The 13,476-nt window shown below is 45.9% G+C and overlaps 1 protein-coding gene across 9 annotated transcripts in view; it reads left to right on the top strand.

Annotated features, from left to right (window-relative positions):
• AKAP9 (A-kinase anchoring protein 9) overlaps window positions 1-13,476 on the top strand; it is a 969,300-nt gene that overhangs the window by 200,819 nt on the left and 755,005 nt on the right. For all 9 annotated transcript variants that reach the window (XM_069211620.1, XM_069211621.1, XM_069211624.1 and 6 more), the window contains one exon: window positions 2,929-3,142. In XM_069211620.1, the coding sequence (XP_069067721.1) occupies window positions 2,929-3,142 (214 nt within the window). The remainder of the gene's footprint in view (window positions 1-2,928; window positions 3,143-13,476) is intronic.

Here is a 13,476-nt window from a genome sequence, read left to right on the forward strand (position 1 = left end):
CCATGATTGATGTAGAGGTGGCAGATTAATATGATCTTCGTAAGCATTCCCTAGTTTTAAACAAATTGGCATCTTTTCTACTACATACAGAAAGAGTTTGATCATCAAGTCTTTGAAATGTATTAAACCCCATCTTATGACAGTAATTGCCAAACTGTTAGCCACACTGCCCATGGTTTCCTGTTTGTGAACTCAAAATAAATGCATCTTCAGAGATTCCCTACAGTTGCTTTCTTGTTCTGACACGTGCCTTGTGTTTTTTAAGGAATGCATTTCCCTATTTTTTTCATTTAAATATTTTTATTTAATAAACCCAACTGCAAGAATTTCAGATGGACACATTGCACTGAGTAGTACTGTCGGCAGCAGCAGCCTGACTAACTACAGGGCCATAGTGTGCAAGTTTCCAAAATATTAAATCCGCTTCTGTATTACCAGTTAATTCACTGCAGGTAGACCCCATGGAGCAAAAAAAGGGGAAATGAACAAAGATGATTATTGTCCACATCCCACAACAAAGTTTCTCTAAAGACTGCCAACCCATATCTTGCCCCCCCCCCTCCCACCTCCCCCCCCCCCCACACACACACACACACACACACACACACACACACACACACACACAAAATTACCCTAGTCTGCTCGGTTTTCCCAGATCCATAAGTCCCCTGCAAGAGCTTCATAATGATCATATTACCCGGGGATCTATGAGCCAGCCCCGGAGACCAGCCCATCCAAGAATGCCTTGGCAGTCTCTCTTTTTTGAACTGGTACTTCTTTCTAAGATGTTCCACTTCGAGCTTTGCAGGGAAACCGATAGACAGATCCAAGCCTTTCACTATCCGGGCTTTGCGGAATTCCAAGAGTGCTCATTTCCTGTAAAGCGATATGCGTTCACCCAAACTACACAGTCTTCTGCCTCACTGCGTCATTAGGTATTTTTCCTGGACAGTCCATAAATTAAGTCCCCTTTATGGTACCCCCTTTCGTTAGTGTGAGTCCACGTTTTTTTAAGAGAATTCAGTAAGCAGTTTTGACCAAATGTGGTTCCACCATCTCTTGTTCTCCTAGGAGTTCTCTTGCACATCTCCCATTTCTTTGCAGTGCTTTCTCCGTAATTCTCCGTGACTAAGGAACCCCAGATCTCGAAGCACCGCCCTATTCTTGTATTTGTGAGATAGGTAAATATCAGGGTGATTCCCTTAGTTGGGCAAGCCCAACCTTGAAGGTGGCCATTCGTTCCATTACTTCACTAAATCTCTACCTGTCTCTCCAAGTCCTGGATGTGATATCTCTGACGCACCTATTCCTGCTCCACAGATCTCACCTTCCCATGCATGACTTTCAGCTTTCCCTTGATGGCCTTCACTGCTAGTACAGTAGTGCTCAGGTGGCAATCAGGTCGGTGTGTAGAGTCTGGATTAATTGTAAATGGTCTTCTCACCTGCATGATGGGCCACATTTCCAACAGGCAAAGCTTGTCCCTTTTTCTTTAGACTCCCTTGTGGCTCAGATAAATCTTCCCAGACATCTTTCTGCATGCATGGCTGTCCTCCACCATACTATGTCTTGAGTCAGTCTCTTTCCAAGGGACTCCCTCTATTCTGGCTCCAATATGGTGTTTATTCTCAATTAAGAGTGCACTAAACTTTGTAGTCCCGTTTTAGTACTGCCTTCAGCAACGTTGTTGGTTGTGGGCTGTTCTCTACCTGCTGGGTGTTAGTACATCCCAGTGTTCTCCTCGCCTGCTCATCTCATTTGGCTCTGTGCTGTTCTCACTCTGACCAGGTTCAGTCTAGTGGCTCCTGCTGTCTTCACTCTGCCCTGTTGTCTCTGATCCACCATGTCAGCCGGAGCTTCCCCCTTCTTGTACCTGGAGTCAAACGTTGGAGCAGAGAGGGGGCCACCACCACCTCCACCGGGTTTGTGCACAGTACAGGCCTCTGATTACCGGGCTGGGAGGGCTGTAGGAAGTTGCCGCTAGTTTTTTGCAGTGGTCACCAATCACAAGTGAATGTGAAAGAGCTCCTCTGTTTAAGTGCTGCTCTAGTTTCTCATTTCACTGCACGAATTTCCTAGCGCACTGTTGTGCAGGTCATCAGGGATTCAGCCTCGAGTCCCGCCCACCCCACAGTGTATTATTGTTTTGTAATTATCATTTGAACATTTTCTTACAAGTCTTCATATTTTGTCCTTTGATTTGCTGACTTTATCCTAATACGGATCCCTTTATCTTGTGGCATTAATTTTCAGTCCTGCAAACAGATGTCATGCCCATTAGTCCATTCATTACTCTTTCATACCTTTTCTGTTCTTTGTATTTCATTTCAAGTTATATTTAAAGTGCTAGCTGATTTTCCCACACAATGAATACCATATCCACCAGCATATTTGACATAAAATAAAACATCACGTAAGTACTTGAGGGAAGACTGGAGCCAAAACGGCAGTAGCATGGAAAACAAATTTCAAGTCAGGTTTGTGACTGAGGATGGACGCAAATCAGGTATCAAATTAAATAGTAAGTTAAGCTGTTTAGGGTTTCCCTCCATCTTATTTTTTTAATATCTTTGTTGGACAAAATAGCCAGAATGAATTAGAAATGCAGCCATAATACATTGAAATTGAAATTCACTAGTAGTTGAGTAGGTATCCGGTAGCATCTGGCCTCAGTTTTTGCTTGAGCCTTATATGTCCAGGATTTGTTTAAAATATACTTGTTTGCTCCGCCAATTTCTTTTCTCAGCTTTTATTTAGATTCTGTAGGAAATGAGAATCTTGCTCTTTTATTGAATCTGCACCAAGAAAACTTGATATTTTTCTTGACTCTCTTACTCTGGCTTGGTAAAATGCCTGTTGGTGATCTAGGTCCACTATCTCTGTATTTTCTAGAATATTTTATTAAACCACAGTTGTTTTTACTACTAGGAGGATGTAAGGCTGCTCATGGAAGCCCAGCGCATTAGTCTTACGCAAATTCATTCTGCTTATCTGGAAGTGGTTTGTGAAAACCTAAGGGCAGAAAAAGAAGAAGCTCTGAACGAACTTAGAAACCAGTTGATCAGTACCGGTGAAGAAGAGAAGGAAGAGCTTAGAGTACTGCACCAGCAAGAACTACAAGACTTGCTAGGACAACAGTCAGGTAAAATGTTTATTTGATTTTAGAGCATTTGTTTTACGTGTGTGTGTGTGTGTGTGTGTGTGTGTGTATTTATGTGTATATGTGTGTGTGTGTGTATATATATATATTTACTTTAAAAAATCAAAGGTCACAGGGACGTTATAGTTAGGTTCTGAATTTACTCATACAAAACCTTAGAAATTCAGCAGTTATAGTTAGTTATTTCAAGTAACTATAACTCGCGCCCTAAGGTAACTATAGCTCGTGCCCTCGCCATGCACTGCTAATTACCCCAGATATTACAGCATTCACAACAACTTACATAACGTCATTAAAAATATCAATTAAAAAACCACTCCCTGCTTGCAAGAGCAATGTTTTCATCAAATATGTGTGCAGGGAAACAGATGAAAACTCTGCTTTCTGCAAGCAAGAGCTGTTTGACAGCTCCCACTTGCAGAAAGCGGAATGTTTGCTCTGAGTTGGCGTGAGCTGTCAAAGCTCCTGCCAAGTGAGATCAAACAGTTATCACCCCAGGACATAGCAGGAGCCGGTACTATTACTGTCTTCATAGGGGAGAGGGGGTGGCCTCCCTCCAACATTTCATTTAGCCCTGGAGAGGTGGTGGTCCCTGGGGGTAAAAAATGGACCCCCTATCTTATTTATATTTAGACCTGTGGGGCCTCCCCTGCATTTAATTCTATCTTAGCCCTGGGGAGTTGTCAGTTCCTGGGGGAAAGTTGCAGGGAGGCTGAGCGCCCCCTGCATTTCCTTACTTGTTAGGCCGTGGGGAGGTGGCAGCCCCTTGGGCTGCGGTGGTGCCGTGCACCCACACTCCCTATTTAATTCTAACTTAGCCCCGGCGAGGTGGCAGTCCACAGGGCTTTAGGCGGAGAGGAGGGGGGGGACAAGTGCCCCCCTCATTTCATTATATACTCTGCTCTGAGGAGGTGGCAGTCCCTGGGGCTGTGAGGCCACGTTACCCCACCTCACCCGCATTCAAAATATCAATGCCCCCTGGGACAAGACCCACACAGTGGCTTCATAAAAACAAGTGCGGGAGACCTCAGCACCAGAGTTAACAGGTCAAGGTTTTCCTTCCCTGGCCCCTTTTCCTTTTTTTAAAAAAATCTTTTTTTTTCTGTGACTCAGCTTCAGCCAAGTCCCAAGATGGCTAACAACGCTTCCTGGTTGAATTGTTAGCCAATCAGAGCTCTTCATTTTCCTGCACAAGCTTATTACATGTTAATGCTTCCCACCCCTACATATCCATATTTCTTTTTTTGTAATAGCTCAAAAGATACTGAACAAGTTTACACCAAATAACAAAATGCAGTCTTTCTGGAACAAGAGTTACCATTCTGTCAAATTTGGTGTAATTCCATCGAGGGGTTCGGGCTGTAGTCATGTCTAAAATCTGTATGGGAAACTCACCACCTCCCACCCCTCCCTTCACGCCGATACTTCTCATGTACAACAAGATTCTCAGGAACACTTCTGTTCTGAGAACATTTTGTGAAAATTCGTCAAATGCCGTTAAAGATCTAGGCAAGTCAAAAAAAACTTTTTCGGTGGAAACATGGTCGTAACTAGAACTACCTACTGTTAACCCCCATTAGGGGACACACACACTGTGTTGGTTATGATGCTTGCAAGGTTGTTTCTTCAAAGTGAGTCATTCAAGCCACAAGATGCACTATGACTTCTTTCTTAGTTGGCAGTGTACATCTATGTTATATTGTTTTATATTGCTTTTTCTGTCATCGGGTTTTGGATGTTACTGGGGCTCTGTGTTTCATCCCATTCTTCTGGCTTCAGTGGAGTCAAATACAATTTGGATCATCAGAACAATCTTCTCAACGATGCCTGCAGAGATTGACTTAACTACCACCACACAGCAGTCAGGGTCTCTGCCTCCTTTGGACTCTGTTTGGCAACAAAGGCTTTGGATCCCACATTGCTCTCGGCATTGACCCTCCCTGGCTGTCAAGCCACAAGACACATGGACCTTTGAAGCCGAAGATACCCTCACCGCTGGCACCAAGGCCAACCTTGATCCCGGTACCACAGATGACTGTGGGAAAACTGTAATGGCAGTCTCCTGGGCTGATCCAGACTTGAACCATTATCCTGTAAGGGCATCTCTCCTGGATGACCCCAAGGCATACCACAAGGTGATCCAAAGGGCGACCACTTCCCGCAAATTGGATATGCATGTCCTTCACAAGACAAGAAAGGGTGTTTCTTCTGGTAATGTTGGAGAGAACCTTCCAGTTCCTCTTCTTGCTGAAGGGCATGCTCAAATCACCACCAGACACCTTCAAGGAGCCCATCAAGGCCAGAGTGATGATACCACTGGTAGAGCAAAAAAGTACAAACCTACTCCCAACGACTCTGCCCACATCAGGAGTCCTGTTCCACCTGACTCCTGGTGTTCACACATCACTCAAGTGGACTTCCTTTCAGGTCAAAGGTGGAGTTTCCCGGTCCAATAGGTTGAGCAAGAGGTTAGATGCGTCTGATAAAAGGGTAGCAGTACGGGCCACTATCCACAGGAGGATAGTCAACTCTTTTGGCCTCCTTCCCACTATGAAAGGGCTCAGTGGGATGAGATGCGAGAGCTAGTAAAGTATCTCCCACAGAATTTATTTAAAAAAATGAGGAAATCGTAAAGGAGGAAAAATGATTTCCAATGCTACCACACCATACGCTTGGCTAGCACTATATCTAGGGTCGTCAACACCAGTGTCCTCATTAGATGCCCAGCCCAGCTGCATTTCAGGCCCCAAGCTGGAGGTCAAGCAACATCTGCTTAACCTGAACTTTGTAGGAGAACATCTGTTCGGCCTGTAGGTTGATGTGATGTTGGAGAAAATCCGGAAGGACACCAACACCACTAAACCCTTGGGTGCCCCTTAGACTCCATCACCTGGGGGCTCCTTTTGCAGGCTCCAAGGGCACTTCACCTGACCTTGCCCCCTTTTTTCAGAAGCACCATCAGTCCATGCCATTAGCAGGCAGCACAAGGATAAATACATCAGGGCTGTCTACAGGTGGCAACAATGCAGGGGCATAGGAGGTTCCAGCAAAGGGGCCGCTAACTCCAAACTTTAACCCCCCATCCCCTCCCCCGATTACGCAACACCTGCCAGGGGGAGACTGCAGGATTGCCTCCCTCCCTTATTCAGGGCAAGGTCCTACTTATCAAAAGAGACAACATGACTGCCATGTACTTCCTACAGAAACACAGCAATACCCACTCTTGCCCTGCCATGCACATTTTTCTTATCAATAATTTAATTGCAACTGTTGCAGTAATATCAGTGATATTGTAGAAGATGTGATGAGTGTTGTAAAATGTGGGGTGATTAGTAGTGCACGGTGAGGGCGCGGGTTATTGTTACCTTAGGGCACAAGTTATAGTCAAGAGTCAACTATAACTAGTGATTTTCAGTCGGTTTGTATGTTTAAATCATTACATTGTCACTGTCATTCTCACCCAGCTATAACGTTACTTTAACCTCTGCTTTTTCAATGAATTTCAAGGCTCTTTTCTTTTTCCCCAAAGGCAACCAACCTCTTGAGGCAAAAGTGGCCCCGGGGACCCATACCCTGTGACCACATGTCATTAAGATGGGGAGATCTCAGCACACACCCATCCCGGAGCATTATTAGGACTGAGGGCTGCAATCCATAATATAGGGGGAGGGGGCCACGTGCCCCCCATCTTCGAACCTTATTAGTCCTCGGACACCCCATCCCCCTATGCCAAATTCCATAATTAAGGGGAGGGAGCATGCATCCCCCTCCCTGACACTTCTTGGGCCCCGGGACACCATTCCCCCGTACGCAGAGGTGGATACCTAAGTGCCCACTCAGGGCACCCACTGGTCACAAGGGGAGCCCCAGAACCCCACTGCTCCAGCCAAATCCCCGCTTAGTGCAGGTTCCGGCTTTGCTACTGCCCGGAGGGAGTAGCTTTTTATGCTTGCTCCTTCCAGAAGGGAGCAATATCAGTTTGGTTTCCCTGTTTGCAGGAATGTGGACAGGGAAACAGAAGTCTGATCCCACTCAGCAGGAGCATGTCTCAATCTCCTTTTAGGTGGGAGCTGTCTTGACTTGCTCCCACCTGGTGGGATATTTAAAAATGTTTCCACCAGATGGGAGCAAATATGGGATACTACTGTCTCCGGGGCACTTGAGTCGGACCCAGGATATGGGGACCCTAGGGCCTTTTAAAGCTTTCTTTCCTCCCCTTCATTAATAAATCAGCCCTAAAGGATGGAGTCCCCCTGGCCTCTTACAGGCTTGAGGCTGGAGGGACATATACCCCCTAAAACCACTGTGTGCTACCTCCCCAGGCCCTGGGCCACACTGTGAATTTCTCTTGTTCGATGGCATCTGTCGCTGTAGATACACATGGTATGCATGAGCTCGCCATCTGGTGTTGGGTCGGAGTGTTACAAGTTGTTTTTCTTCGAAGAAGTGTCTTCGAGTCACGGGACCGAGTGACTCCTCCTTCTGTGCTCATTGCGCATGGGCGTCGACTCCATCTTCGATTGTTTTCTTTCCGCCATCGGGTTCGGACGTGTTCCTGTCGCTCCGGGTTTCGGAACGGAAAGATAGCTGAAAACGGAAGATTTTCGACGGTATCGTTGCGATCCGGTTCGAGATAGACACATACGACGACGCGTTGAACATCGAAGCGCTTCGGTGCCCTTCGGGGTAGATTTCGGCACCCCGTCGGGGCCTAGTCGGCCCGACCGCGTGGAGAACAACGCCGATGGAACGGACCCCGTTTCGATTCTGCCCCGAATGCCACAACAAATATCCTTATACGGACCTACACTCGGTCTGTAACCTGTGCCTGTCACCCGAGCACAGCGAAGAATCCTGTGAGGCCTGTCGGGCGTTCCGGTCCCGAAAAACTCTGCGCGACCGTCGAGCGAGAAGACTGCAGATGGCGTCCACGCCAAAGGAGCGTCGACAGTTCGAGACAGAAGAGGAACAGGAGGAATCCTTTTCCATCCAGGATTCAGACTCCGACGAGCTAGACTCTACAAAAACTGTGAGTAAGACGTCGAGATCAGAACTTAAAAAAGGAAAGAAGGCCCAGGGGACGCCACTGCCAACCGGCCATGGCTCCACCCAAATTCTTGGTGACCAACGATCGGCACCGAAAAAGGCCCATTCAGTGTCGAGATCGTCCGACTTCGGTCGAGACACCGGCACGCAGCCTCCTCGGGACCGAGAGAGTGCTAAACAGAAGCATCGACACCGAGAGTTCGGTGTCGACACGGATCGACGCCGAGACAGTGGCGCCGAAGACCATAGAGGCCAAGAATTTTCGGCACAGAAAAAGAGGAAGGTTACCTCGGAGCCGAAAAAACAATCAACAGGGTTTTCGGAGCTGAAAATAGCGACATCAGACCCTGTTTCAGGCTCCTATACTGAAGAGCATTCTATGTCTTCACAAATGAAGAAACATAGATTTGAACAAGAACTGCAATCCACTGACGTGGATCACACGCAAAAGCGTATCTTTATTCAGCAGGGGACTGGGAAGATCAGTACCCTTCCACCTGTCAAACGAAAGAGAACGCTTCAGTTTACTCCTCAGCAACAAACAGCACAAAAGGTAACACCTCCTCCCTCGCCTCCACCTGTAACTCCGGCTTCGCCAACTTACACCCCGTCACATTCGCCAGCTCACACCGCCATGAGCCACGATGACCAAGATCAGGATGCGTGGGACTTGTACGACGCACCAGTGTCTGATAACAGCCCAGACACATACCCAACTAGGCCATCACCACCGGAAGACAGCACAGCCTACTCACAGGTGGTGGCTAGAGCAGCACTATTCCATAATGTGGAACTACACTCGGAACAAGTAGAGGATGATTTTTTATTTAACACCCTCTCTTCAACCCACAGCTCCTACCAAAGCCTGCCGATGCTCCCAGGCATGCTACGCCATGCAAAGGACATTTTCAAGGAGCCAGTTAAAAGTAGGGCAGTGACGCCTAGGGTGGACAAAAAGTATAAGGCGCCTCCTACGGACCCTGTATTCATCACCTCTCAGCTGCCACCAGATTCTGTGGTGGTAGGGGCTGCCAGAAAACGGGCAAATTCACACACTTCTGGGGATGCACCTCCCCCAGATAAAGAAAGCAGGAAGTTCGATGCAGCCGGGAAGAGGGTTGCTGTCCAAGCAGCAAACCAGTGGCGCATCGCAAATTCACAAGCGCTGCTAGCGTGATACGACAGAGCCCACTGGGATGAGATGCAGCATCTCATTGAACATCTCCCAAAGGATCTGCAAAAAAGAGCAAAACAGGTTGTTGAGGAGGGTCAAAACATTTCCAACAATCAAATACGCTCCTCCATGGATGCAGCAGACACGGCCGCAAGGACCATTAATACGTCGGTTACCATCCGTAGGCACGCATGGCTCCGAACGTCTTGTTTCAAGCCAGAAATTCAGCAGGCAGTGCTTAACATGCCAGTAAACGAAAAACTTCTGTTCGGTCCGGAGGTCGACACAGCCATAGAAAAGCTCAAGAAGGACACTGACACTGCCAAGGCCATGGGCGCACTCTACTCCCCGCAGAGCAGAGGATCCTATAACACCTTCCGCAAAACACCTTTTAGAGGAGGGTTTCGGGGTCAGGCCACAAAAGCTAGCACCTCACAGTCCGCACCGCCCACCTACCAGGGACAGTACAGGGGAGGTTTTCGGGGCCAGTATAGAGGGGGGCAATTCCCTAGGAATAGAGGAAGATTTCAAAGCCCCAAAACCACTACCAACAAGCAGTGACTCACACGTCACTCACCCCTCCCACACAACACCAGTGGGGGGGAGGATACGTCAATATTACGAAGCATGGGACAAAATAACTACAGACACATGGGTCCTAGCAATTATCCAACATGGTTATTGCATAGAATTCATGCAATTCCCTCCAGACATACCACCAAAATCACAAAATTTATCAAAATACCATTCACAGCTTCTAGAGATAGAAGTTCAAGCACTACTGCAAAAAAATGCAATAGAATTAGTACCAAGCACACAAATAAACACAGGAGTTTATTCACTGTACTTCTTGATACCAAAAAAGGACGAAACACTGAGACCAATTCTAGACCTCAGGGTAGTAAACACATTCATCAAATCAGACCACTTTCACATGGTCACACTACAAGAAGTGTTACCATTGCTCAAAAAACAAGACTACATGACAACCCTAGACCTCAAGGACGCATATTTCCATATACCAATACATCAATCACACAGGAAATATCTAAGGTTTGTATTCAAAGGAATACATTACCAATTCAAAGTATTGCCTTTTGGTTTAACAACCGCTCCAAGAGTATTCACAAAATGCCTAGCAGTAGTCGCTGCACACATCAGAAGGCAGCAAATACATGTGTTCCCGTATCTAGACGACTGGCTAATCAAAACCAGTTCGCTCACACAATGCTCAAACCACACAAATCAAGTCATACAAACCCTCTACAAACTAGGGTTCACCGTCAACTTTGCAAAGTCAAACATTATGCCAAGCAAAGTACAGCAATATCTAGGAGCCATAATAGACACAACAAAAGGAGTAGCAACGCCAACTCCACAAAGGATCCACAATTTCAACAGGGTCATTCAACACATGTCTCCAAACCAAACAATACAAGCAAGAACAATACTACAGCTCCTAGGCATGATGTCCTCATGCATAGCCATTGTCCCAAACGCAAGACTGCACATGAGGCCCTTACAACAGTGCCTAGCCTCACAGTGGTCTCAAGCACAGGGTCACCTTCTAGATCTGGTGTTGCTAGACCGCCAAACTTACCTCTCGCTTCTATGGTGGAACAGTATAAATTTAAACATAGGGCGGCCTTTCCAAGACCCAGTGCCACAGTACGTAATAACAACAGATGCTTCCATGACAGGGTGGGGAGCACATCTCTATCAACACAACATAAGAGGACAATGGAACATACATCAAACAAAACTGCATATAAATCATCTAGAATTATTAGCAGTTTTTCAAGCACTAAAAGCTTTCCAACCAATCATAACCCACAAATACATCCTTGTCAAAACAGACAACATGACAACGATGTATTATCTAAACAAACAAGGAGGAACACATTCAACGCAGTTAAGCTTGTTAGCTCAAAAAATATGGAAGTGGGCAATCCACCATCAAATTGGTCTAATAGCACAGTTTATTCCGGGGATCCAGAATCAGCTGGCAGACAATCTCTCTCGAGATCACCAGCAAGTCCACGAATGGGAAATCCACCCACAGATTCTGAACACCTACTTCACACTCTGGGGAACACCACAAATAGACTTGTTTGCAACAAAAGAGAACGCAAAATGCCAAAACTTCGCGTCCAGATACCCACACAAGCAATCCCAAGGCAATGCCCTATGGATGAACTGGTCAGGAATATTTGCTTACGCTTTTCCTCTTCTCCCTCTCCTTCCTTACCTAGTAAACAAATTGAGTCAAAACAAACTCAAACTCATTTTAATAGCACCAACGTGGGCAAGACAACCCTGGTACACAACACTGCTAGATCTGTCTGTAGTACCACACATCAAACTGCCCAACAAACCAGATCTGTTAACGCAACACAACCAACAGATCAGACACCCGGACCCAGCATCGCTGAATCTAGCAATCTGGCTCCTGAAATCCTAGAATTCGGACACTTACAACTTAGCCAAGAGTGTATGGAAGTCATAAAGCAGGCCAGAAGGCCATCCACTAGACACTGCTACGCAAGTAAGTGGAAAAGATTTGTTTGGTACTGCCATCATAATCAGATACAACCACTAGACGCAACTCCAAAACATATAGTAAATTACTTGCTCCATTTACAAAAAGCAAAGCTAGCCTTCTCTTCTATTAAAATACATCTTGCAGCAATATCTGCATACTTGCAAACTACATATTCAACTTCCTTGTATAGGATACCAGTTATCAAAGCATTCATAGAAGGGCTTAAAAGAATTATACCACCAAGAACACCACCTGTTCCTTCATGGAACCTAAACGTGGTTCTAACAAGACTCATGGGCCCACCTTTCGAACCCATGCACTCTTGCGGAATACAATTCCTAACCTGGAAAGTTGCCTTTCTCATCGCCATTACATCTCTAAGAAGAGTAAGTGAAATTCAAGCGTTCACAACACAAGAGCCTTTTATACAAATACATAAAAATAAGGTCGTCCTACGACCTAATCCAACATTTTTACCCAAAGTTATTTCACCATTCCATCTAAATCAAACGGTAGAACTACCAGTTTTTTTCCCACAGCCAGATTCTGTGGCTGAAAGAGCACTACATACATTAGATGTCAAAAGAGCATTAATGTACTACATTGACAGAACAAAAAACATCAGAAAAACTAAACAGCTATTTATTGCATTCCAAAAACCTCATGCAGGTAACCCAATATCAAAACAAGGTATAGCCAGATGGATAGTTAAATGCATCCAAATCTGCTACCTTAAAGCAAAAAGACAACTGCCCATTACACCCAGGGCACATTCAACAAGGAAAAAAGGTGCTTCAATGGCCTTTTTAGGAAACATCCCAATATGTAGGAAATATGTAAGGCAGCCACTTGGTCTACGCCTCACACATTCACCAAACACTACTGTATAGATGTGCTATCCGCACAACAAGCTACAGTAGGTCAAGCTGTATTAAGAACTCTATTTCAGACAACTTCTACTCCTACAGGCTAAACCACCGCTTATGGGGAACTAACTGCTTACTAGTCTATGCATACCATATGTATCTACAGCGACAGATGCCATCGAACTGAAAATGTCACTTACCCAGTGTACATCTGTTCGTGGCATCCGTCGCTGAGATTCACAAGGACCCACCCACCTCCCCGGAAGCCTGTAGCAGTTCAGAAGTTACCTTCAATTTGTATATATATTATTTAATCCTTTAATAGGTACATATTTACATTTTTCATTGCGCGGGCACTATTACTATAGTACAACTCCTACCTCACCCTCTGCGGGGAAAACAATCGAAGATGGAGTCGACGCCCATGCGCAATGAGCACAGAAGGAGGAGTCACTCGGTCCCGTGACTCGAAGACACTTCTTCGAAGAAAAACAACTTGTAACACTCCGACCCAACACCAGATGGCGAGCTCATGCATACCATGTGAATCTCAGCGACGGATGCCACGAACAGATGTACACTGGGTAAGTGACATTTTCATTACAGCGCGGGAGCCCTCACTTTCTTTATTTCACTTTTACTGCAGATTTGAGGATTCTCATCCTCAGATTCTCATCAAAATGAGAAA

The sequence above is a fragment of the Pleurodeles waltl genome, chromosome 10 (assembly GCF_031143425.1).
Source record: "Pleurodeles waltl isolate 20211129_DDA chromosome 10, aPleWal1.hap1.20221129, whole genome shotgun sequence".
In the NCBI taxonomy this organism is placed as follows: domain Eukaryota; kingdom Metazoa; phylum Chordata; class Amphibia; order Caudata; family Salamandridae; genus Pleurodeles; species Pleurodeles waltl.